The 27,301-nt window shown below is 40.9% G+C and overlaps 1 protein-coding gene and 1 long non-coding RNA gene across 4 annotated transcripts in view; both read right to left on the reverse strand.

Annotated features, from left to right (window-relative positions):
• The window catches only part of ZNF507 (zinc finger protein 507), a 47,442-nt gene that overhangs the window by 15,874 nt on the left and 4,267 nt on the right, over positions 1–27,301 (reverse strand). For all 3 annotated transcript variants that reach the window (XM_040446267.1, XM_040446268.1, XM_040446269.1), the window contains 3 exons: positions 21,655–23,786; positions 20,175–20,292; positions 16,248–16,362 (listed from right to left, as the gene is read on the reverse strand). In XM_040446267.1, coding sequence (XP_040302201.1) covers positions 16,248–16,362; positions 20,175–20,292; positions 21,655–23,784 — 2,363 coding nt within the window. In that variant the 5' untranslated portion in view covers positions 23,785–23,786. The remainder of the gene's footprint in view (positions 1–16,247; positions 16,363–20,174; positions 20,293–21,654; positions 23,787–27,301) is intronic.
• On the reverse strand, positions 1,454–3,481 carry LOC121011642 (uncharacterized). The gene is made up of 2 exons (XR_005781677.1): positions 3,431–3,481; positions 1,454–3,197 (listed from the first exon to the last, which is right to left on the reverse strand). It is a non-coding gene; the product is annotated as an uncharacterized LOC121011642 (long non-coding RNA).

Consider the following 27,301-nt stretch of genomic DNA (forward strand, 5'->3'; position numbering starts at 1 on the left):
TGTTCTGAGTCTTTTTATGAAGTTAGAATTACACTGATACTGAAACTTGGCAAAGGCAACAGAAAAAAGAAAACTAAACACCAAATCTCAGTTACGGATATCAATGTAGATTATCCTGAATAAAATGCTGGCAAAGAGATTCCCAAGTATATTAAAGAATAATATACCATGACGAAAGGAAGCTTATTCTAGGAATACAGAGAACTCAGTGTTAGGAAATTTATCATGATGATTCACCATTTGAAAGGATCAGAGAAGTCATATTTTCACTGTTATTGCTGAAACTTAATCTAAAATTCAATATCCATTTAAACAAAACTTTTTACTATGGCAATCTTTTTTTTTTTTTTTTTTTTTTAAGAGAGAGAGTGTGCATGTGCAGAAGTTGGGGAGGGGCAGGGAGAAAGAGAGACAGAATCCAAAGCAGTCTCCGTGCCATCCGCACAGAGCCTGACCCGGGGCTTGAACTCACAGATTGTGAGATCATGACCTGAGCTAAGATCAAGAGTTGGATGCTTAAACGACTGAGCACCCAGGCACCCCTACTATGGAAATCTTTAAACAAAGACCAAAGTAGGAAATTATAATGAAATTCCATCACCCAGCTTCAATTATGACTGACACTTTACCAGTCTTGTTTCATGTAACCCCCACTTAAAATTTCCCTAATTTCTGCAGGAATGTTTTGTTCAAATGAGGATCAAAACAAGATCTACATATTGCATTTGGTTGGTATATATCTTAAGTCTCTTAATCTGTAACAGTTCTTTCTTTCCCAATCCCCTTCATGTGTTTATGTGCTAAAGAAACCAGGTCATCTGCCTTGTAGAATTTTTCATATCATGTGCTGCACTGATTACTTTCTGATGTTACAGTATATGTTCCTGTATCCCTCACATTTCTTATAATCTGACAGTGAGACCTAGAAAAGGCTTTCTCAACCTAAGCACTCCTGACATTTTGGGCTAGATAATTCTTCACTGTGGGAGCTGTTCTGGGCACTGTAGGATGTTTATCTGCATCACTGGCCTCTACCCACTAAGTCTTTTTTTTTTTTTTTAATTTTTTTTTTTAACGTTTATTTTTGAGACAGAGAGAGACACAGCATGAACGGGGGAGGGTCAGAGAAAGGGAGACACAGAATCCGAAACAGGCTCCAGGCTCTGAGCTGTCAGCACAGAGCCCGACGCAGGGCTCGAACTCATGGACTGCGAGATCACGACCTGAGCCGAAGTCGGACGCCCAACTGACTGAGCCACCCAGGTGCCCCTACCCACTAAGTCTTAGTAGCACCTTCTCTCCCCCTTATGACAACCAATAATGTCTCTAGACACCGTGAAATGTCCTTTGTGGGGGGATGAGGGAGAAAAGCCTTCTCCCTGGTTAAGAACTACTGACATAAAGGTTTCATTAGATTCAGGATCAAAATTTTTTCCCCACTTTTTCTTTTTTACAAATATACTTCCTAGGGACAGCTGTGTACTCCCTAGCACCATATTTTAGGAGGCACTTACATCAGGCTGACAATACCTATACCCGATATACATTCTTAATAAAATTTCTCCACAGAATAGGGTAGGTGAATAATTCTTCATGAAAAAACATATCTATCTTAACCCCAAAACTAGTCTAAAGCTTTATGAGAAAACACTAGAAGCATATCCATTCAGCCCAAGAGCAAAATAAGGATTTTCACTATCCCCACTATTATTTAGTATGTGGCAGAAACACTAGCCAGTACAGTTAGGTAAGAGACAGAAATAAGAGGTGTAAATATCATATAGGAAAGGTTGAGAAAATTATTTGCAGATAATATAATTATATATCTACACAAACACCAATTAAAAACTGTTAAAAGTAATAAGAAGTTCAGTAAGAGAAAAAAAAAAGAAATTCAATAAGGGCATAAAGTGAACGTTCTGTATAGATCAACAGCTTTCCTATATAAAAACAATATTGAATTGAAAACTAGGAAAGGAAGGAAAAGACCCACGTTATAGCAGCAACAGAAAAAATGAAATACATAAGCATATGCCTCACAACCAGTGTGTGTGTGTGTGGGGGGGGGGTGAGCAGGCAGTCCTTGCTTTGTATGGTTCTGCCATGCACGGATCCTGGTTACTATGGTTTAGTTAAATGTCACCACTCCCCCCTAACAACTGTTCAAATTTCAGTTATCAAAATATATTAACTGTGTAATTGTAGAGTACAGACTTCACTGGTAGCTTTTGAGTCCACTAGGCAAAGACATGCTTCGGGATCAGTGACCAATCATGTCATTTCTTTCAGTCAGTAACTGGTCACTCACAGACAGCAAAGCATTAAGTTGTGGTGCCTCCTAATCTCCCACTGATAAAATGTCCCGTGTGCCTTTTTACAAAAATGTAGACTCCAACAGAAGGAATTGGCCAACAAAATGGAAATACAGGAGAAACCTGTAACCCTGTAAGTGAAATCAGGCTCAAATGTAAATGCATTTATAGAACAAATAGGGGACCACAGGAATGCTGACACGGCTGCCACTGAAGAAACTCTGCATATGCAGCCAGAGGATCTACATGAAGGTGAACTTGATGGCATGCATGAAGAAAGTGGGTTCCCGGAAGAAGTTATTCCTGTGAAAAATATCAGTACAGAAACTCTCTGTAATCAAATTGAATTGAAAGAGCAAAGGATAAAATGGTGAAAGCTGATCCATACCCAGAAAGGAGTATGACAAATGGCCAAGGCACCGAAAACACGCTCACCTATAATACTGTAAGGAGAAGCGAGCACTGAGCAGACTATTCTGGGTAAGTTTCCCACAAAAGAAGTAAAACACTTTAATTCTTAATGTTTTTAAGCATTAAGTTACAGTGTGCTGTATATCTTATAGTATTTTTCATTTCCCTCTACATTTATAACAGTAAGAGAGTTTTTAAATGCTTTAAGAAAAAAAATTAAGGATTATAGAATAACTGTGATGGACTACCTGCGTACTTCTATATACACAAATGTGTGCGTGGATTTACACACATATGAAAACAGGAAATGTACACAATATACAGGGACAAAACTTAAATGCTACTGAGGAACACAAGAGATGATTTGAACAAATGAGTAAAGTCCATACCTTGTTGGTAGAAAGTTGTGAATTCTTTCTAAATTAATCTAGAAGCTTAACATGATCCCAACACAAATAAGAGAATTATTATTACCTTTTTTTTTTTTTTCAACGTTTATTTATTTTTGGGACAGAGAGAGACGAGCATGAACGGGGGAGGGGCAGAGAGAGAGGGAGACACAGAATCGGAAACAGGCTCCAGGCTCTGAGCCATCAGCCCAGAGCCCGACGCGGGGCTCGAACTCACGGACCGCGAGATCGTGACCTGGCTGAAGTCGGACGCTTAACCGACTGCGCCACCCAGGCGCCCCAAAGAATTATTATTACTTTTAAAGTTTGAGAGTGTGCATGTGTAAGTGAGAGAGGGGTAGAGAGAAATGGGGGGGGAGAGAGAGAAAAAGAGAGAGAGAGAGAAAGAGAGAGGGAGAGGGAGAGGGAGAGGGAGACAGAATCCCAAGCAGGCTCCACACGGTCAGGGCAGAGCCTGATGTAGGGCTTCATCTCACAAACTGTGAGATCATGACCTGAGCTGAAATTAAGAGTCAGACACTTCACCCACTGAGCCACCCATGTGCCCCAAGAGAATTATTTTTAGAGGAAACTAGATAAGCTGATTCTGAAGTTCATATGTGTTACCCAATTAAAACAACAAATAAAAAAATGAAGTACCTACAAAATCCACACACTTAACTTCATTTCCTTACTATCACTTCTCTCATAGAATGTGGTTTAATTTGGACATTCAATTGAAAAAATGTTTTTGTGTGTGTGTATGAAACTCATTGTATAAAAGGAGAATAAGGTGTCTACATGGAATTAAAAAAATAATGTATACATCATACTTGCTTGAGAACGTTCCCTCTATCTTAAGAGCTCTTCATGTGTTCCTCCAAGATCTCATCTTCCTCCCCAAAAGAAGCATCATGTTTCTGAATTTTGTAGTGTATTCCTAAATAATTGTTTATCTGCATGATTTTGAGCATATAAATAGAATCATACTTTATGTGTTCTTGTGTGACTTACCGTACCTTAGTTCAGTGTTTCTGAGATTCATCCATGGTGACAGGTACAGCTCAATTACCTCACAGAGTACCTGATTTATTGTTACCTGTAAAGTTTCTTGATTTCCCTGCTAGATGAGCTATACATTTAAACACTGACCCAGCATGTTAGTTAACTTCACTGGGAGACTTGTTCAGGCTATCTAGTTCGCTGTGCTATCTGAAATGGGGGCCCCCTGCTTAAAGATGTTTAAACTGCTACGCCAATTTCTGTCTTACTCAACTGGTGAGCAAATGCTGTTTTTATTTTAAAATTTTTCCTGATTATATAAACTATATATATATATATTTTAATTTTATTTTATTTTAGAGAAAAAGAGAGCATGAGCAGAGGAGGGGGAGAGAGAATTTCAAGCAGGCCCCATACTTAGTGCAGAACCCAACACAGGGCTCGATCCCACGACTCTGGGATCATGACCCAAGCTGAAATCAAGAGTTGGATGCTCAACTGACTGAGCCACCTAGGTGCCCCTATAATCTTTATTTCTCTCTTTTTTAAAATGTTTGCTTACTTTGAGAGAGAGAAAAGGAGGGAAGGAATGAGTGGGGGAGGGGCAGAGAGAAAGGGAGAGAAAGAGAATCCCAGCAAGCTCCAGGCTGGGCACGGAGCCCAATTTGGGGTTCAGTCTCAAAAACCATGAGATCATGACCTGAGCCGAGATCAAGGGTTGGACACTTAACCGACTGAACCACCCAGGCACCCCTATAATAATCTATATTCCTTACACAAAGGTGGAATTTACAGGTAAGTACAAATACAAATTCAAAAAAATTATCTAGAAAATTCCCACTCTTTTTAATGTACGTATGTAGATCTGAAGCAAAAGTGGAATCTTATGAAAGATTTTTCATTGTATTTTTGACAGTGCTCCATAAGTATTTTCTCAAGTTAAAAGTTATGTATTTTCAATGGGGCATGATGTTCCATCCTATGCAAGTATCATAAGTTAATCACTGTACTATTATTATTAAGAATTAGAATATTCAAAAATAAAGTAGAACGTTTTTGTATCTTTTTAACATTTTAAACAATCTACATGCATCACTGATTATTCTGTAGGATACAGTATATTTTCCTCCATCAGAATCTTTTAAGAGAGAAGAAAAAATAAACACTCACAGTTAAGACATAGAATATAACCAATACATCTTTGAAACTCCCTGTGTGCCTCTCGATTGCCTCTTCTTCCTTTCCCAGAGGTAAGAACATTCCTGAACTGTGGGATACAGCCATTTTTAAGGCTTTTGAACTGTCATCATTTACTACTCGAGGTAGAAATGAGGAATGATAAAGTACATTTAAATTAATAATGTATATTTATGTAAGCAGTAAATCACATATTCCAGAAGTAAATGCTAAAATTACTTTTAGAATAGTTTACAGAGGACAAGGCCACTTTGAAGAGTTTGAGAATAGCTAAAATTTACAGTGAAATATTATTCACTATCAGAAATGCTCTTTCCTTTTTTTTTTTTTTTTTAATGTCTATTTATTTTGGGGAGACAGAGAGAGCGTGAGTGGAGTTGGGGCAGATAGAGAGGGAGACACAGATTTCAAAGCAGGCTCCAGGCTCCGAGCTGTCAGCGCAGAGCCTGACACAGGGCTCAAACTCACAAACCAAGAGATCATGACCCGAGCTGAAGTTGGAGCTTAACCAGCTGAGCCACTCAGGTGTCCCAGAAATGCTCTTTCCTAATACAGTGATCTAGAAGCTCACCTAGAGTCTATCACTTTCATTAGTTCTCCTATGCAAACAACACACACAGATGAAGCCTTTTTGCTTTCCTGCTCTATCTAGCCTTTTAAAATTGCTCTCTCCCATCCTATTGGACAAGACCTTACTTCTATAAATTCTGATTTGGTTACTCAATATCTTTTAATATGAAGAACTCCTTAAAATCTTTCCTGACAGAGGAAGATAAAGAAAGCAAGAGCAGTATATGGAACAACTGAGCCCTAATTCTAGGAGCATCAAACTTAGCCTGGTAGAAAGGCTATTCTGAAGAGACACTTGCAATGCAAATTATTCATTAAAAGATCTAAGTGTGAAGAGTGTGGAAAAAAATTGACAAGATTAAGCACTTATTAAAGTGATTTTCAACTGAGTAGAGGACAAGAGATACTATAAAAGAACCTCAACTTCAGAGTTATGTAAAGGCGGCTTATATGTATTTCTACTTCCTTTTACGGAGTAAGCTTCCTTTAGCTGAAGCATTATTCTCTCACTTTCCATTCCCTCTGCATTCTCTCTTTACAATTCCATGGAGCAAACCAAATTCTCTTAGTTTAAAACATGAGAGTGAACTAATATTGTACCGTCATCTTGTTTTATTCACCTTACTATACCCTTATTTTCTGAAATTGTTGTTTGTCTATCTTCTTTCATGAAGGTATTGTTAACCTAAATAAAAAAAATAAAGCTGCCAGTTATTTTATCATCAAAAAAAAAAAAATGGGTTTATTGCAATCTGGGACAAGAAGTTTGGGAAAACCACTGGCAAGAGTTCCAAACAAAGATAGGAATGTTCTTTTACAGAGGAAAGCAGGAGGTTAGGAGGGCTGTTATAAACAGTCTCTGACTGGCTGAGCTGTTGGAGGCCTGTAAGCCTTTCTTTCTCCTGCCGGGATCGTAAAGTAGTATCCACCTGCAAGGTCCTCCTCTTCCTGCTGGGGTGTGCAACTGACAATGAGTGGCAGGGCAGGAGAGCTCCCCTTGCTGAACCTCCAAATGCATTCTAATGAGGATTCCCTTTATTAATCTTCAGAGCGTATATGTCATGAGTCAGAAAATGAACAGGTAACACCGACCTGACCAAAATACATGTAATGTAGTACCTAGAAAAAACATAAAAAATGTTTCGAAACAGAGGATTTGAAAGGGCGGGCCTACGCCAGCCGACTCCATCTTGTTCTGTGTCCTTCACCTTGACCACACCTCCTCCCCTTGAGTAACCCCCCCTCACCTGCCTAACAGGACTCAGACCCTTCCCCAGGACCCTTCCCCAGCCAATCGGCTGAGGCCATAGCCATTACCTCACCAACTGCCCCCAGGCCCCAATAAAACCTTTGTCCTTTTGAAACTCGCGCTCTTTCCCTGGTATCTCACCGCTGCGTCGGTGCAGGTAGGGGATTGAGCTCGAGCTAGCTCGAATAAAGGCTCTTTGCTTTTGCATCGGACTCGGCTCCCTAGTGGTCTTTGGGGATCACGAATTCTGGGCATAACAGATTATGTCTAACAGATCATTTCTAACCATGTTACCAGCAGACCGTCAACATCCCTATTTCCAAATACCCTGCACACTGGGCAAAAAAAAAGATAATAAAAACCCCAAAGCAAACAAAAACAAACCTTAGTGACATAAGAATAACAGCAGCACATTTACAGGACATCATCCGTCACAATTTTGTTTTGTTTTTCATTTTCTAAGAGAGAGAGAGAAAGAGAGAACGAGCGCGAAGCAGGGAAGGGGCAGAGAGAGAGAGGGAGACACAGAATCTGAAGCAGGCTCCGGGCTCTGAGCTGTCAGCACAGAGCCTGATGCGGGGCTTGAACCCATGAACTGTGAGATCATGACCTGAGCTGAAGTCGGACACCCCAAGACTGAGCCACCCAGGCGCCCCTGTTTTGCTTTTTTCTTCCCATGACAATCCCATCTGGTACTTCAATTATTCAAATCTGTCAAGGCAAAGTATACGTGACGTGAGGAAACACATGAGCATCCTAACAGACCAAGTGCTGGTTTCCTGGTGTAATCTCTACAGAAGGTTGGACGGAAGCTTTGGAATGCCAGAATGAACACTGCCTCTGTCAACCAATAAAGTCCTATCCATATCTGTATGAAAAATGAGATTTCTTCCCAATGCAAGAAAACTATTTTGGCAACCAAAAGAAAGCCGATGAAGAAACCTGGGATATTATGATTTCTAACAAGAAATATATATTTGGTTTTTGCCCCCATTCCTGGCACTAAACTCCAAAATCCCTTGGAATTTCCATACGTAAGGAGAGCAAACAATGTGTTTTTGTCATGTTAATGAGGTGACCTTTCGAAGCCCTCTGGGTAACCTAAGGATGGGGGCTGGTTGCTAGAGGAACCAATCACAGGATCAGAGGGTTGGAACTTTCTGTCTCACCCTCTAGGGGAGGTGAGGGGCTGGAGATGTAATTAATCACGGCTACATAATGAAGCCTCCATAAAAACCCAAAGGATGTTCAGAGAGCTTCTGGGTTGGTGACCAGGTGAAGGTGCTGAGAGGGTGGTGACCCAGAGAGGGCATGGACTTTCTGCTCCTCCAGGGCCTTGCCCTTTGAACCTCTCATCTGGCTGCTCATCCGTATCCTTTACAACATCCTTCATGACAAACTGGTAAATATTAGTACACTGGTTTCCTGAGTTTTGTGAGCAGGTCTAGCAAACCTCTGCTTTATGGTCAGTTGGTTAGGAGCACAGGTGACAACCTAGAAGTGGGGACAGTCTTGTGGAACTGAGCCCTTAACCAGTGGGATCCAATGCTATCTCCTGGTACTGTTAGAATAGGATTAAATTTGCAGGACCCCCAGTTAGTGTCTGCTGATGACTGAGTCAACTGCTTGATGGTGGAGAAAAAACATCAGAAAACCCAGTGCTTCTCAAACAAACAAACAAACAAACAAACAAACAAACAAACAACAAGAAAACCCAATGCTTTTCTTGGCTAAAAAAACCCCCTAAGACTGAATTTTTCTATAGGCTTTCTCCTACTGCTCATGGGTCAGTTACTTTATAGTCCCAGAACCCCAGAAAAATAGGAATGTGGCTCAAACACCCTATTCCCCTGACCTGGGACCTTACTTGGACCTTACTCCAGGTCTCTTCAACTGGAAATGACTGCCTTGGGGGATTAGGTGAAAGAAAGCAGAACCTGGATGTTCTGTAAGATCTGAAGTGACCTGAGAAGGATTTGAACGTGCATAAAAAGATTTCAATAAAAATTCTGTAGTAGGGTTTGTTTTACCACATTTAATTTGTTTTCTGTGCTTTCAAAGGAGTAAATAACTAAGGTCCAGAGAAATGGCCACTTCAGATTTTGTGAAGAACCCAAGAAATCTTTGTGCCACTGTGAAAAACAAACTCCTTTGGTTCATCCCTCAGAAACAACACATATTGTTTTCCTCCACATTAAACTATCTGCTAAACTGTTTCCTTAAAATAAATTCAAGTTTTTCAAAGACGTGAGTTTTCCCCCAAGCCAAGAAAAATAACTGAAATTCAACATGCCTCCAGATTAAGAGAGACTTAAGAAATCTGTAACTATGGTGGAAGTGATGGTATGTGGCTTCCCAGAACAGGTCATAAGAGGTGATACGGTGCTTGCCTACTTAATTTTTTTTTTTTTAACATTCTTGACTGCTTTTTTTTTTTAATTTTTTAATGTTTATTTATTTTTCTGAGACAGTGAGTGCACACACACGCCCGCTCGGGGGAGGGGCAGAAAGAGAGGGAGACAGAAGATCCAAGCAAGCTCTACACTGTCAGCACAGAGCCCGCTGTGGGGCTTGAACTCACGAACCATGAGATCATGACCTGAGACAAAGTTGTACGCCTAACCGACTGAGCCACCCAGGCACCCCAGTGCTTGCCTACTTCTAATCCAAGGATTCACTTTGGGGCACTAGCGTAGCTGGAAGGACCTCGTGGAGAAATGGTGTATGTGCTCCAGCTGAGATCCCCAGCTGAGGGTCCGGCCAACAGCCAGCATCAACCACCAGTCAGGCTGGTGAGGGAGCCTTCAGCCTTCAAGTCTTCCCTGTAAAGGCCCAGACCTTATGGAATAGAGACAAGCCATCCCTACAGTAGCCTTCCTCAATTCCCGATCCACAGAAACCCTGAGCTTAATAAAACTTCTGCTGCATTATAATATACCACTAAATTGGGGATAGTATGGCATGCAGTGGCAGTAGGCCTCACAAAGAGTTCTTTCTGGCATAACAGAGACACACAGCCGGTAGAAGCAAAGGTTCAAACCCTGGCTCTGCCATTTGGGAGACCTGGGGAAAGTAGTTTCATCTACCCAGTCTCTCTTTCCACATCTATGAAATTGGGATAGCAACATTCCTAAGTAACGGTTAAGTAAGCTGATACAAATCAAGTGCTTAGCACACTGTCTGGTCCATGCAGAATGTCTAAAAAATGTTAACGGTTATTATTACTCGTAATATTTTTTATATTAAACAAAGACTAGACTTTATTTAATGACTGACCACACTGAGTGGCAACCCCTGTCATTCCAAAATGTGATTCGCGCTGCTTAAAACTTTTCTGGATTTTTAAAATTTTTCTCTTAGTGTTTGTGCTATATTAGAACAAAATATAGGCTCATTAACATATAAGCACACAATATTTTTGACCCAGCTGATGTGCATCCCTAAAATCAGAATCCTTACTTTATAAGTACACATTTTTACTTCGAATCATGTATCTTACAAGGGTATTTCAAAGACATCAACATCAGTTTCAGAGTATAAAGACACAAAAGCCGTAATCACGAGAAAAAGATTCATAAATCTGACTACATTAAATATTAGAATTTCTGTTTGTCAGAAACATAACTGAGAGAGTAGAAAGACAAACCATAGTTTAGCAGATATGTGCAATATACATAATAGACAAGGAACTTGTATTCAGAACAGACTGTTGCAAGTCAGTAAGAAAAAGGCAGACAACCAATAAGGGAATGGGCAATAGTATACAAACAGGCAAAACAGATACTCAACCTCATAAATCATCAGGAAAACGCAAATCAGAACCACAACAACATACCTCTACACACCTACCAGAACGATCAAAATTAAAGACTGACAATATGAAGTGTTGGTCAGACTATGAGCTGGTATAGTCACTGTAAACTGGTATAGCCATTTTGGATAATTGTTGAGATCTACCAAAGCTGAATATATATGCAGGCCCTATTACCCAGATATTTCACTCCTGGATATAAACCCAATGAAAATGGACTCAATTTCATATACGTACCAAAAACACGTAAAAGAATGTTCAAAAGGCATTATTCACAATAGCGGGAAAATCTGGCTATAATCCCAATACCTATCACTAGTAGAGTGAATGAATAAATAGCCAGTCTCGCAATGGAATACTATATGGCAACGAAAAGGACAGTGTTAGTTCTACGTTACATTACACACAATGATGATGAGCCTGATATAAAAGAATAGGCACCAGGGCGCCAGGCTGGCTCAGTTGGAAGAACATGTGAACATGTGACTCAGTCTCAGGGTTGTGAGTTCCAGCCCTGTGCTGGGTATACAGCTTACTTAAATGAATAAACTTAAAAAAAAAAAAAAAAAAGACTATGTACTGCATGATATCATTTCTGTTAAGTCAAAAAAAAAGGCAAAATCATGATGTTAGAAGTCAAGATGGTTGGAGGGGCAGAGAAGAAAGGGAGCTGGTGCCTGGGGGCCCCGAGAAAAGTGCTGCAGAGGGGCTGGCAATGGCTTATTTCATGGTCTGAGTAGTTAAGAGGAGGAGTGAATGTGACCCATTGGCCAAACTGCACACTTATAATTTATGCAATTTTCAGGACATATACCACCTTAAATTATAAAGTATTAACAATTTTAAAGAGAGGGGCGCCTGGGTGGCGCAGTCGGTTAAGCGTCCGACTTCAGCCAGGTCACGATCTCGCGGTCCGTGAGTTCGAGCCCCGCGTCAGGCTCTGGGCTGATGGCTCAGAGCCTGGAGCCTGTTTCCCATTCTGTGTCTCCCTCTCTCTCTGCCCCTCCCCTGTTCATGCTCTGTCTCTCTCTGTCCCAAAAATAAATAAAACACATTGAAAAAAAAAGAAATTTTATAAAAAAAAATTTTAAAGAGAGAGAAAGGCTTAAGAGAGTTTTCAATCAAATGCAACATTTGGACCTTGTTTAGCTTCTGATATGAACAAACTAACTCTAAAGGTATATTAAAAATGTTTTTTAGGGGCGCCTGGGTGGCTCAGTCGGTTAAGCGGCCGACTTCGGCTCAGGTCATGATCTCGCGGTCCGGGAGTTGGAGCCCTGCGTCGGGCTCTGAGCTGTCAGTGCAGAGCCCAATGTGGGGCTCGAACCCATGAACCACGAGATCATGATCTGAAGCAAAGTTGGACACCTAACGCACTGAGCCACTCAGGTGCCCCTAAAACTACATTTTTGAAACATTTAGGGAAACATTGGGTATTTTTGGCCTAGGTATTAAAACAGGACTTTTAAAAAATTCAACATACTTATGTGGGTAGCTTTTCTACTTAAAGAAGAAAAAGTATAGTAACACCATTATACATTTTTTTTTCAAAGTACAAAAAACTTACAGAACCAGAGCTATTTCCTAGATAAGGCAAACTGAGGTATACAGATAACTATCAGTAACCATTTCCTGAGCACCTAATACCTGCCAGGTCATATACCAAGTGCTTTATGCCAAAGCCCATTTCCTTCTTCGTCATGTTGTCGCACCTACCCCTCACTGTGCCATGGTGGAGTTTCAGAACGAAGTACCAACACAACTGTGTTTCTAAGGAAAAATGGTTCAATGTCATATAGTTAGAAGGAAACTCGGTAACTTGAGGAAAATATTTTGTCATGCCATCTTCCATCTCCAGCCAGTCACAAAAGCGATACTGAGGGATGTAAACCAGGGGGAATTCTAGAACCGCAATATTAACACTAAACTGAGGATGATCTAATGTTTGAAAATCCTGAAAGGAACCTTTTAGTAACTGTGGGGCCAATGTCCTAAACATCAGGTATAACTATAATGGGTATGTGCTTTACATAGAACGTTCCTTACTAAAGCACTGAAAAACAAAGTTTGCTGATTTGGTAGGACTGAGGCGGGATGATGCCTTTTTCATCTTTCCCTGTCCTCACACAAGAACGGAAAATAGCTCTCCTTCTGTAATGAGGACAGAGTTTCTGAGATGCCTGTACAACTGCAGGAGCAGCAGGGGAAAACCAGCCCCTTTGATGCACCGGGAAATATGCTGGGTGCTTAATACACATAACCTCATCCAATCCTCACAGAGCTTCATGAGCTAGGCAGTATTTTCCCGTTTTGTATGGGAAAGGAGGCTTAGCTTGGAATAACCTCCACAAGGTCACCCAGTTGGGCAAAGGAGGTCCATGGCCCAGGCCTGAGACTATAAAGCAGAAGTGCTACACAGGACACTAGGTTGCCTTCAAGGCAGGCAACACGGCACGGGGACCTCAGCTGTGACAATACTTCTACCTGGGGATAGCATCCCTTTTGTAAAATAAATAAGCTATGTCTGTCTGTCCAGGAACAGGATTATCCTTTGTTTTCCAAAATGAGAGGTAAACAGCATTTTTAGGGGGTTGGTGGGGGGGTGGTGTTAGACAATGAATCAGTGGGAGGGGACGAGGACAGAAGCCGGGCCAATGAGTATTAGATGGCCACCACTTACTGGGTGCTTAGTTTGTGCCAGTACATCACGTATGCTGTTTAGTTTAGTCCTCACATCTACCCTGTAAAGCAGGTGTCTTAATTATCCTCATTTTAGAAAAGACAAGACCAAGCATAGCAGGGTGAAACTGTTTGCTCAAGGTAACAAATGCCGTAAGTCAGAGAGCTCAGATTCAATCCCGAGACTATCTGTCCCCACAACCAGGGTTCTTATACATGAAAATGTACTGCCCAGATCACACAATAGGTTCCATGAAGGACTGGAACGGCAACATAAAAAGTAAAGGCATGAGCAAAAAACAGTTATAAATATTGCAGAAAATCTATTACAAAGCAGGCACATTCAAACACACACCACACCTGTTCTGCCTTTGTGCAAAGACTACAAGTTGTGCAATAAGGCACTCTAACTCTGAGGAGTTCACCATTGCTCCCGGTGAGTATGTTCCTTAACAAAAAAGTAGGTAATCAGAAATGTGTAGGGTATGGATTCTGAGAAAAATAAGCCCAAACTCTGACCAGGAAGTGTACCAGGCAGCAAAACTGAATGAAGCCTATATGTGCAATAAGCCAGAAAAACTACTGTGATAACTTAGATCAAATTAGACCTCAAGAAGGCTATGCTTACTAGCTTAGCTTAAAACAAAGTTTATGACCAGGAACAGAAAATCCTAGAAGCATACTGGAATACAGTGTGTTAATTCACAGTGCTCTGTAGACTGCAAATCCTATGTGGATTTAAAGTATTTAAAAAAGGAGTCACAAGATTTGACAGTTGGAAAATAAGACTTATGAGCAAAAGCTGGTTATATTTACAGGGAAGGGGGATGTATGACATTTCTTCTGAGACATAAACACTCAGCCAAACCCAGTGACAAAGTGTAGTGTGTATAAACTTGGAAAATAACACGCTGAGACTTCTCTGCTTTAAGAGGAAAAGGGTTCTCAGAGTGCACTGCCCACTGGCAGGAAGACTTTAGGACAATTACAACCAATCCTAGGAGTCTGTGAATATTTTAAGAACACAAGAAAACACAAACCCCAGGACACCAAAAACTGTCAAGATAAATCTTTAAGCTATAAGACTAATCTACTCAAGTAGATGTGAGACTTTCCTCTACAGACTTGGAATCAATCATTAACCTCTTTTATCCTAATTGTATTCTTGAGAGTTTACTTGTTTATTGTTTGTCTACAGGGTTCATGACAGAGGGACGATATCCCTTTTATCATGACTACAGTCTAAGAGCCTAGCACAGCTCCTGGAACACAATTATCTGCTCAATAAATTTTTCTCAATGAATTTGAATGAAGAGTCTATATCTAATTTTATTCTTGCCTGGATCACATGAATTGGCATGGTATGTCATTGAATTTAAAAATAAAGATACCCAAAATATAAAGGCAAAGCTTTCTCCTATCAGATGAACTAGCGTCCCCTGTTTTCATAATGTTCTCCTAAATACTTTCTAGTGCAAATCATAAATGATACATGCAAATACCACCTATCACTCTCATATGTATTTTCTGGCACTGAGTTACTGTTAATAATGGTTAATGGCCTTCATTGTACTCTGGGGAAACTAGGGATCCTAGTTTTAAAAGTGTTTGAAATAAACACAGACACGCTGAGGCAAGGCCAAACACCTTCCACAGAATTACGAGTCTTTGCAAATGGACATACGGTCTGAAGAAGAGTGATTATACACAAGTCTGCTGCTTAGGAAATTAAGCACGTTACATATTAAAAGCCATATATATAGAGAGAGACACACACTTCGAGCGTCAAACAATGGCATTTTCAGGCATAGTCCGTCAAGTCTTCATTTAGCTGCTAATACTGTGACTCCCCCACACCTACTTGTGTCATACCCATACCATGGCTGGGGACACAAGTTAAAATGTGAAGCAGATTTTGATAGGCAGCTGAAACAGTTCACGCCCGTGGCCTAGCACGGTTAGTCATGGTGACTATGTCAGTTTTGAGTAGGAACCTGACATTCCATCATGGCTGCAAGCGCAACAGATTGCTCTGTAGCAGCTGGACACGCTTCCGCAGAAACGTTTGAACCTTTACCAGACATAAACAACACACAGTGCATTCTCAAGAGGCAAAGTTTACTTAAGAAATGATTTCTACTTTTCTATTCGATCACCTGACAAGGCCTGTATTTCCTGAAAATATGTGTTAGAATTGGCTTTTGTGAAAAATCACGAAACAAAATTCTATTAAATGACAGCTTAATTTTCAAACACAGAGTTTTTCATAGGGAATTTTAGTTTTAAGCATCTTTTCTGAAATATTGACTACTGAACCCACCAAATTACTGAACTGTAGTCTAAGCACTGAAAATCTGCTATGATAATTTATACCCAACTGAAACTGAAAACATATCTGACAGAAGTAGACATTTTCCTACATTTTAACTAGACAAAATGCCTATTGTCCTAAGACCCAAGCTTAAAGTTCATGTTCCTTAACAAACACTCATGAAACCAGTAGTGAGTTTCTTTGCACACAATCTGTGTTTAAATAAGTGTTATGAATCTTTAACTATTTCTACTTGTTTCCTTTACTATAAGATATTCTAACACAAGCATTAAAGCTCTATGACCGTCACACTTACCTGTATGGCTTGTCAGAGTTATGGATTCGCCGGTGGTTTCTGACACCAACGTAGGTTGTACTTGTATAATCGCACACGTCACATCTATACTGTTTCTGTACTGAAGACTTACTCCCTAGACAAGGGATTGGAGAGCTTTAGTGACATACTTAGATAGAAATGACAGCATCTCCACTGTAAATGAATATTTACAGTGCATTGTACCAACATTTCCAACAAGGCTTTCTCTTTTAATAAAGTTAACAAGTTTGAACATGGTTTTCCAGTTTCTCCTGCAACTGGACTATCAGCAGATACAAAGTGAACATCATCTCACCTGCAAATATAGATACATTGACTTGGTTTCTGCATGACCTTGTACAAAATGCTACAATAAAATAAGCTGATGCCAGATGCCCTGTTGACTGTGCAGCAGCTGAATTAACCAGAGATATACTGTTAACTTGATAAACTGTCTTAAGGAAACACTGATTTGCCAACAAGCTGTGATCTAACACTATAAGACAATATTACACAGTACGGCTACATAGCATATATAACAAACTCAACATAAAAAGCCTAAAGCTTGGGGCACCTGGGTAGCTCAATTGATTAAGCCACCAACTCTTGATTTCGGCTCAGGTCATGATCTCATGGTTTGTGGGATCGAGACTGGTGTTGGGCTCAGCATGGAGTTTGGAGGCTGCTTGGGATTCTCCCTCTCTCTCTCTGCCCCTGCCCCGCTTACACTCTCTCTCTCAAAATAAATAAATAAAAAAGCCCAAAGCTTTTCCACCCTATGGGTTTCCTTTGTTTATAAAAATGTCAGGTACCAGTGCAACAATGGGAGGAAAAACAACCGCAAATTATTAAGTGCTATATAATGTAGCATATGCCTGGCAAACTGACACATTACAAGGACAAATGTTATCATTAACATGAATCTGCAGCCCTCTGAAATTCAGAATATATGGATCCGATTGGAAATAGGCCATGTCACCACACTTACTCTGCACCAACAAGGCTGGGTAATTTAAATCAGGGTAAGCCTGAGACAACACAAGCTGAATGATTTGATCATGTAAAACTGTTCCTGAAGATATTCAACACCTTCTTTACTCTTCTGTAAGCACAAAGTCTGTGGGCCATTCACAGGCCGATGGCTTTACATTCAGAAACAAAGCAAGCATGGAAACCTGAAGAATAAGGCAGAGCCGCAAGGAAGCTTAGGTAGAATATTAGCGCACAGTGCATAAACGTAAAATTGGTGGCAGAAGAGAATCCCACGCTGAAATTTTAACAAAGAAAATTCTTAAGTGAAATTTAAGCTTTCTAAAATTGAAATTCTCTTTCGCCTGTAACTACTTTTGTCAGGCAGAACAAAATGTCCTAATTTCCTGGTATACGTCTACAACGTTAATATACACTCTAATCATAATTATAATGTAAGTATCGCTCTTAATTGCTAGGTTAAAAACTTGGACTTGATTATAAGTGGCATTGTTCCAAATACAGTTTTTTTAAAACCCTGAAAAAAATGAGGTGTGAAATATTGGATAATGGTTTTGTGTGAGAAATATTACAGATCAATGACAACTAATAAAAATGACAGATGGAAAAACTTAATATAGCACAGAACGAGAGCCTGTGCTACTTCAAGCAACTGTTTCCAATGGAAAGAATACACGATTTAAAGTTCAACGATTTGGGCTTCGTCCTTGCTCTTCTACCTAGTACCAGGATGATTGTGGGCAAAGCATTTCACCTCCTGAAGACTCGGTTTTCTCAGCTACAGGATGGAAATTCTAGAATCTCCCAGCATGGTTTATTGAGTAAGCTTTAGGAGAACTCTATTCTTCCTTCGCTGCAGTCTGTACGTCACATGCAGGTCTGTGTCAGGCCTCTGACCTGTCCCTTGCTGTAGACTCCCTGAAGACAGGGATCTGTGCGTTCTGTCTACATTGCATCCCCCGGGGTTCATGAATCGTATGTTTGCAATAACGAATGATTTCATTAATGATGTCTGCGAAGGAACATCATATGAGAATGCTTTGCCCATGGCTCTAACACAGCACGTGTGCTCTCTGCCGACACAGCCGTCATACGGTTCTGTCTTCCTCCGGGGCTGGGTTTCTTACAGGCAGTGAGGCCTTCACCGTACTCCCTGCACCTAGCTTGGTATCCAGCTCGGGATGGGTGCGCCATGCCTTCTGGCAGAACAATGTCTGAAGTACTGTTACACTGGGTCTCTGAGTCAAAAACCTGTCCCAAGTTATCTGTGCCATCATAATGGGCAGTGGCTGGGGACCACTGAGGCACACTTCCCCCAACTTGTCCAGGAAGTTTACTACAAGGCTAAAAAATCTAGAGTAAAACACGAATTATTCTGACCTTCTTTGTGAGCTAAACACTTGTTTATTGGCTCAACAACCAGATTTCAAAAGTGCTAATACTGAATTCATCAAGTATCGGTGTAAGTGTGCAGGCGGTAAGCAGTCACCTGAATTGTTGGACCACTATGACAGAGAAAAGCAAATGCAGTGAAGTGAGAGAAAAACGGACATGGCAGCAATTTAAAACCCATACATTCAACCACAAGAAACAGCAGGACGCACAAAGAAAAGATGCCGTAAAATGGAATATGGTGGACAGATGCCGTCGCGGTAAAGCTCAAACTGGTTACTTTAATTTTGAGCTGACATTTTAATCTTTTTTATTAAAATTGTGAGTTCTGATTTGTTAACCCATTTGGACAGTTTTATAAATTACCGCTTTTGAAGACGGTGCTAGAAAAGACACATTCCGCCGCTAGTGTTAACCGCACGCAGGTGGTGCCGCTGAGTAGTATTTACTTTATTCCTTCATTAGGGATTTATGGTCCAATGACATCAAATGTTTTAATGTCTCCTTTAAGGGGATATGGAAACATAATGAATTAAAATAAAAGGAGGCATTTAGGGCTATTTTGTAAAAAGGAAACAAAACGGTTTTAGCTCAGCCATCTCTTCCAGAAACAGATGCTATGTCATAAACTCCTTTTGTTTTGGATAGTTTTACAGGGATGACATCTGTCTGACAAGGGAATTTTGGTGCTACAGTGGTGTCAAAATCAGTTCTTTCAGAAACATTCTTGAATCAGTTATGCTTTCTGGGGTATAATTTAATGAACCATTATGGTAAAACATTTTACTCTGCAGTTGTTTCTAACTTTAATTCTTAGGAAATCTAAAAAGGAAAGTCACCCCAATATGTTTTATTTCCCATAAACACTATGTACCGCACTTGAGACATTTAGAGTATATCAATTTAAGAGAGCTGATGCAAGGAAGCACAGCTTATTACACTTTATCCCTCATTCTCCGGATGTGGCATCCGCTTTTTCATGGAACTCTAATTAAATCTTTTGATTCTAATATTCCTATTAGCAGAAACTCAGCCGACTGGTACCTAACTAGTACACAAAAAGATCTTCTGTTTTTTTGGCTTTTTTTTTTTTTTTTTTAAATAATGCAGATGAAATCTGGCAGTCATACTTGGATAAGAATAAGATCACAGCAGGAAGCCTCACTTACAGTTTGAGGTGGGGGCCCTGCCATCTGCAAAAGCTGCTATATTCTCAGTGGGTCAACTGGTACTGAGAGAGGGGAGGGCTTGCTTTCCACACTGCAGCTTCCCTGGCTTGCTGGGGTGTCACCCAAGGGTTCGTGATGTACTCGGCTCTTATAGGGCAGCATAAATTTCAACGTGTTATCTACCTACACAGTTGACTACTTGCTAATATAGCATTTCATTTAGTGCTCAGAATCACCTCAGGAACACAGGTAAGATTCATTCACATCCACAGTATGAAAACAGAGAACATATGCGGCTTTAGTCCTGAAAATAACCCACATGACAACTAAGGGCTTTTTAAAAAACCTAATACGCTAGTCAAAAAAATGCAGATACCTTCTTGAACACCTTTTCCATCAGCTGTATCACTGGAAATTCTTGACTCATTAGAAGCTGCTACTGACAAGGTATCTGGAAGGCTGTGTTGCTCTCTCTCATGGTTCCTCAGTTGACTCTAAAAAATTGAGAAATAGTCCCACGTAACTTTCAATAAATATACTTGCACTGTTACTAAGAGACTGCTGAAGCAGTTAATTGCTTTCATGGCGTGGTACCTAGAACACATTACCAATATTTTAAAACCAAATGTGCTAAAAGATTATCTGATTTATTTGACAGTTTACGGAAAGAAATACACTGGAGAAATCACAATCTCATCAAAAAGGCAGTTCTTTTTGCATTCTCCAAAAGCAAGCCCCCGCTATCTTCAGAGGGGTTTCTGCACGGCACGTGCGTGCTTGCTGAACCACTGGCAGGCCCGGAGGAGGGAAGAGCAGAGCGTTTGGAATAACCCAATGCTTTCACAAAAATAAATCCAACCAGTAACTGCTGGACTCCTGCTAATTCTTGCCTTTCAACACCAGCTAACGTGTTGATGGATATCTTCTTCCTTCACCACTACCCCCACAAATCAAGAGTGCAGGAACAAAAGAAACTTCTGGAACTTGCTTTTACAGCCCATTTGGATGTGCTGGTTGTCTAGCAGCCTGAGGCCACTTCAGAACACCATGAGGGCAATCCAAGGAGGCAGTGAATCTCAGACTCAAAGGCTGAGAGAAGTCTACATCCCAGTTAGCCTTTTAGGACACTTTTTTCTTTTCTTTTTTTTTTTTTTTGCCCTCCAGACAGTCAACTGGCAACACTGGAGAAGAAAAGTTCTAAACTAATGATTCAATGAATCCTGTTTCCTTTAGGAAAACAGCATCTCATGCTGGTTGTTGGTTTTAAGGTAGTACATAGGATGAAAATCACGGTCAAAATCCTTACAGTCCCTTAAACTGCCCATTAAACACATGTGGCTCTATTTCCACTTTACTGTCTTGTCATGAAGTCCAACATAGCACACTTTCCCTCTTGCAAGGACACAGATTACTGTTGGCTGGTTGTATGGCTGAAGCGAGCAACCTGCATTTTGGGGACATGGAAGATGGAGTTTGTTTGCATCGATGTAGGATTACATCTGGGTAAATCAACTGTTAAGTCCTTCCCCTGTACATTCTCTTGAAATTACCTTGCAATTTAAAGTCAACACGTTTAAAAAAAGATATACACGCTAAAACACTAAAAGCGATAAACACAGACACTGTTAAGGAGGAAGCAGACGGGAAAACAATCCTACACCAATCCTGATGACCTAGATTTCAGTCCCAATTTTAATACTAATTAGTTGGGATCCCCTGGGCAAATTGCCAAACTTTCCTAGGCCTCACCTCAGTTTCCTTATCTATAAAATGAGATGGCTGGACTCTCTGCCAAGTTCCCTCTTTGCTCTAAAAAGCCTAAGGTTCTCCGAATGATTTCACGAACCAATGCTTACCTTATAATGAAATGACTCTTCACACTGCTTGCACTGGTATATTCTTGTTTTGCAGTGGTTGATCATGTGGTTCTCCAAATCTTTGCTGTCGTCAGCTATGTGCTCACAGATAGGACACTGATAGGGCTGTCTCTGTCGATGGACCCGCAAGTGCTGCTTGATGTAGCCCTTGTTACCACTTGCGTAGTGACACAGGCGGCAGCGGTAGGGTCGATCAGCATTAGGGATGTATTCCACCACGTTGCTTCCCGATAAACCTGCGTCACTGTTGGGTTGGCACTGGGCGTTGTCCTGCAGCTCTTTCAAAATGTCATCGTCGGAAGCATTTTGGTCTGTCCTTTCCCTCAACTTTTCGATCACAGTCAGTAAGGACATGCTGATACCCGTCTTCACTTGCCCATCTGACAACTCCTGCCTACCCTCTGGGAGTGCTACCAACGTAGAGTTGCTTTGGTCAAAACCAGTTAATCCATCTGAAGAGTTTTTAAGTGGTGACATCATTTTAGAATAAGCCGCCAACGTACTGTCCACTTGCCTTTGTCCGGTATCTGGATCTAAAAGGTTTATATTCCCATAGTGCCCAAGGTTGGCCCTTGTCAGTTCTGCGGCTCTTATGGGCATTGTGACGAGGGCTTCTGCAGCTAACGAGTGTAGTCGGAGAGACTCAGAATTCGTCCTTCTTCGGCCTGGTGGGGCATTCTCATCAGTAGCCAGTCCTTTGGTTATTAACTCACTGTCTTTCTTCTCTGGATTGCTCCAGCCTATGATCAGCCCCCCAATATCAACAGTACATTTATCAGCATGATAAACTTCATCTCTTCCTTCACCCCCAATCTGGGATTCTGTCGGGCTCAGGTTTTTTCCCTCTTCGATTTCAGCATTCATGAGGAAATGTTTCTGTGAAAGAGTTTCTTCAGCACTTGGCAAACGTTCTACTATCACGTTAACGTGACCTTTTTTATTTGGACTACTACTAATGATTTTCTGTGCGGATGAAAGCAGACTATCAGCGATCAGGTTCTCCTCCACATCAGATATCACCTCTAGCATCTCTTCCTCACTGGGGTCAAGGGTAACTGACTGAGTCAGATGAACTCCACCTTCTGCACTCTGTCCTAAAGGAGACGAAGAGGATAACGGTTCTGAGCTGCAAATCTGTACTTGTACTGAAGGCCCATTGTGGATACTCAGTTCGTTGTCTCCAATAGCAATGACGACTGCATCCACCCCACCAGGTTCAGCAGCCACTGAAGAATCCAGCAGGCCTAGGGGCTCATTTTCATTTTCAAAGATCGGATAGGAGCAGTCAACCTCCCCAGCATGTTTCCAAGCATGTGTTTTCAACATTCTCTGCTGGCCACAGGTGTAACTACAAAACAAGCATCGGTACATGCCATACTGTTCATACGCATACCATTTCCTCTTACCCATTTCTGCCATGGGTGCGTTTTGGGCAGCGTGCGTTTGCGCACTGTCCACACTCACTTGGACATCAGAAATGGTTTCATGGTTTCTTTCTGTGGGCCTCTGACACAAAGAGTTGGAAGGGCTTACACACTGCTGGGCTTTGGATTGAGTGTGACTGTTGGCATCGTTTTCGTGGTCGTTTACCACGTGAGCTTCAAGTTCCTCTTGGCTTTTAGATGTAATGTGGCACTCTGAGCACATTAATATCACTTCATTTTGCTGACCATGCTGCTTGATATGATCCTTTAACACAGAAAACGATGATGACAGAAACTTGCAAAGGCTACACTGGTAAGACATGGTCTTCCCATCGTTCTGGGCAAGAGAGCCAGGGGTAAAATGTATCTGAGACATCTCAGCCCTTCTGATCCCAGCAGGGGACTGGGTTACTTTAGCTGGAATCTCACAAAGTTCTTGGGTTTCAAGAGAGTGTGTTGCAGCACTTGAACGTGAGCGTTTTTTCCCGATCAAAAGACATTTTTGTGACTTTTCATGTTCTACTATCTTGCTTAACTTCTGGATAACATGGATCAATGGATCTGTTTTAACTTTTCTTTGTTCATCAATTTCCAGTGATGAACTGATGACAGTTTCAGCAGTCAATATAGCTTCCTGTTCCCCAATATCTGGCACCAACATGGCAACACTGCTGCTTTCTTCCATATCTAGAAAGGATAATATACAACAGGAAGAAATATCGGGTTAGAGGTATTATACGAATGCAATTATAGGAAACCTGAGCTACTCCTAGAGTTTAAGCTAATCTCAGTTATTTTCTAACCTGGGAGCTCCATTATCAGCATACCTGTATCCCCAGCAGAGACTTAAACTGCTTGGAACTTCTCTAGAGAATGTCATCCCCTATCAAGACTGAGGATGATCTTTCCATCTATTTCTTTCTTTGGAAATGACTTTAACAATATGCATATCCTTTTTTTCTTCACTTTCTTTCCCCCAGACATCTAGCTGGACCCAATTAGTATGCCCTCTCTTTTGTGCAATGTCAAAAAAAACACAAAAAACAAAAAAACAGGACTGCTATTCCTTGACTGAAGGGACACAAGCATTCCCAGGGTATGTGGAACCACCTCAAGTTACCACAAAACCAACAAACAAAACTAACACATGACTGACACAATTCTTGGGAGACAACTACTTATATCAAAAATAATTTGGGGCGCCTGGGTGGCGCAGTCGGTTAAGCGTCCGACTTCAGCCAGGTCACGATCTCTCGGTCCATGAGTTCGAGCCCCGCGTCAGGCTCTGGGCTGATGGCTCGGAGCCTGGAGCCTGCTTCCGATTCTGTGTCTCCCTCTCTCTCTGCCCCTCCCCCATTCATGCTCTGTCTCTCTCTGTCCCCAAAATAAATAAAAAACCGTTGAAAAAAAAATTAAAAAAAAATAATTATAGTCTTATTATTAAAATCATAAATTTGTTTTTTTCACTCCAAATCTTTGGAGTTATGAAAAGATAGTCTGGTAACCTCTTGTAAATGGCAGAGTGAATTTTGAGAAGTATGATGCAAACGAAACTACATAAAAGCAATGATCCAGTTCCTTCTTTTACTTCCTTCGATTGATTTCCCTGAAGATAAACCACAAACAACGCTGTGGTTTTTTCCTAGAGGCCATATTAGTGGTCAACTGCTACTCATGCACGAATATATGTAATTTCATTTTCCTGAAAGGGAAAGGGGCATCAGAGAAGGAAAAAGACCTGACATTCTAGTTGTGTTTCAGGTCTAAATATTCAGAGTCCTTAAAAGGGGTTCTCTGTAAGTTCCAGCAATGCATTACAGCCAAGGAAGTCACAAAACAAAAAATGCTCACAATATCTTTCTCCCTAAATCTTGAATCCTCTATTTCCTGGCAGTACTTTCATTTCAAACATTTCCTTTGGCTCAAAGTGAGATTAATTTGTTGACTTGGATCACATTTTTCAGTTTAGGCTTTTTTCCAGCAACAAGTTTTGTTTTTCCACATTTTAGGTGCATTCTGGAGTCTTACTCACAACATTCAATAAATGCCAGCAAAATTTTTAGTGGCACCAGCTATAGACCAAAGACCATACTATTCTTAAACCTCAATCACAGGCTCTGAATTCTTATTTTAGGAGGTGAATCATGGCTTCCCTCCCCCCAGGTGGCTGAATCAACACGGAAGGGCCCTTGAGCCCCTGCCAAGATCACACCGAACTCCTGCTGGACCTACCAGCACTCTGACCAGCTGCAGTGCCAGCCCTCCCGTATCTACTCTTGGCAGCAGTTAGAGCTTTTCCTCTTATTTTCTGCTCTTTCTGGCACACAAACTTTCTATATCTAGGGCCACATCAGGCACAAACGCAAACATTTTCCTCTCGGCTTCTTCCCTCCTTCTTGATACTCTGTCCAATGGGATCAGCTTTCGTTTCTTTTCCATGTCCAACTGCGCTCGCGGCAGGGAATGCACCCAACAGCCATTACAGCGATGGCCACTACCCCAGCTCCCACAGACCTAGAAGTCTGGGTGACTGCGGCCCTTTGGCCGCTCTCTTCTCTAAACAACCTGAGGTCATTACCTCTCAAAAGATTATGTAGTTCCTCTCCATCTTTCTCAAGCAGAAAAAACAGTATTTTTAAATCTCTACACTCAATCTTAAATCACTGAAGAGGGACCAGTGTGGGAACAACTTGTTTCTTTAGGAAAATCCTTTGCGACGTCTTAAGTCACCTTATTGCCTGAGAATTCCACAATTTTTCGGCCAAGGGGAGCTGTAGCTGTTTCTGTGACTAATGATTTCACTTTAGGACCATTCACTTAAGGCTTTATTTCTTTCAGTTCAATTGGTAAATGGGAATTAGTTAAATCATTGTTAATAACAGAAATCCTTGACATTCAATTTCTTGCCCAAGATTTGGTGGTCTACTGTAGATCTAAGGTCTCCTCTTCCATGAAATATGACATCCATATAGGCTGATTGATAGTCCGCAGGTTAACGAGTGAAGATTTGCTCAACAGACTTTGCGTACCCACAGGGTTACAAAGGTGACTCACGTGGTCCCTCTTTTACCTAATGACAGAATAGGAAAGAGAGCAGTGCAACTGCTCCCTGTGGATATTCCAGTGTGCACCTTAAAAAGAGTGTGGAATGAAGAGGAGGAGGAGTTCAAGTCATCTCAAGAAAAAAACTAATACAAAAGAAACTGACAAAACATTCAGATTTGAAAAGCTGTGTCTGCTCAGGCATTAAGAGCTAATGGAAATTTGCAGCAGATGCTCCAATTTTCCCTGAACATTTATGTAAGTATCTCATTTTAGAGGCTGCATACATTTGGGGATAAGTACAGAAATGGCAGCTATAAAACAGATATGACAACATAAAATACATCAAGAAACACCTGAAAAACCAGTTTGGGTCCACATGGCAGAATCGATATAGGAGTTAAATCTCATTAAAACAAAAGTCTCTCTTAGAAAAGGTTAGATGAATAGTTCATAATAAAGTATACACAGGGAGGAAGGCCTGTGACCTTAAGGCCAACTCTTTAAATTTTCACAAAAATTTCTCTTAGGCCACCAATGTGCATATATATGGGATCCTATGTCAAGTGAAGTAAAATTTATTTGGAAAAAAAAAAGACAGAGATGAAAATAAGGGTACAAACACAATCCCAGTGGCTCAATAATGACGACAACACAGATTATGATCATCGGCATACTATCGATGGCCTTCACGTGATCAATACAAGTACATGGTCAGGGTGGGTGGAGAGGGTAGGAATAAAGCAAGAATAGCAAATTTTGTAATTAAAGTTTAGTAAGAAGTATCTAGGAGTTCCTTACACTATTCTTTCTACTTGTGTAAATATTTACAACTTTTCATACTAAAAAGTTACAGAAAAAATGGTTATGTGTCAGGGTGCGTGGGTGGCTCAGCCAGTTAACTGTCTGACTTTGGTTCAGGATGTGATCTCACAGCTCATGAGTTCAAGTCCTGAGTCGGGCTCTGTGCTGACAGCTTAGAGCCTGGAGTCTGCTTCGGATTCTGTGTCTCCCTCTCTCTCTGCCCTTCCCCTGCTTGTGCTTTGTCTCTCTCTCAAAAATAAACATTTTAAAAAAAAACAGTATGGAAAAAAATTTAAAATCACAGTACTAATGGTTTAAAACAGAGTTGAATGGATAGGACAAACACGTTTAGAAGT

Source organism: Herpailurus yagouaroundi, unplaced genomic scaffold, assembly GCF_014898765.1.
Source record: "Herpailurus yagouaroundi ecotype Mexico unplaced genomic scaffold, PumYag 194, whole genome shotgun sequence".
Lineage (NCBI taxonomy): Eukaryota > Metazoa > Chordata > Mammalia > Carnivora > Felidae > Herpailurus > Herpailurus yagouaroundi.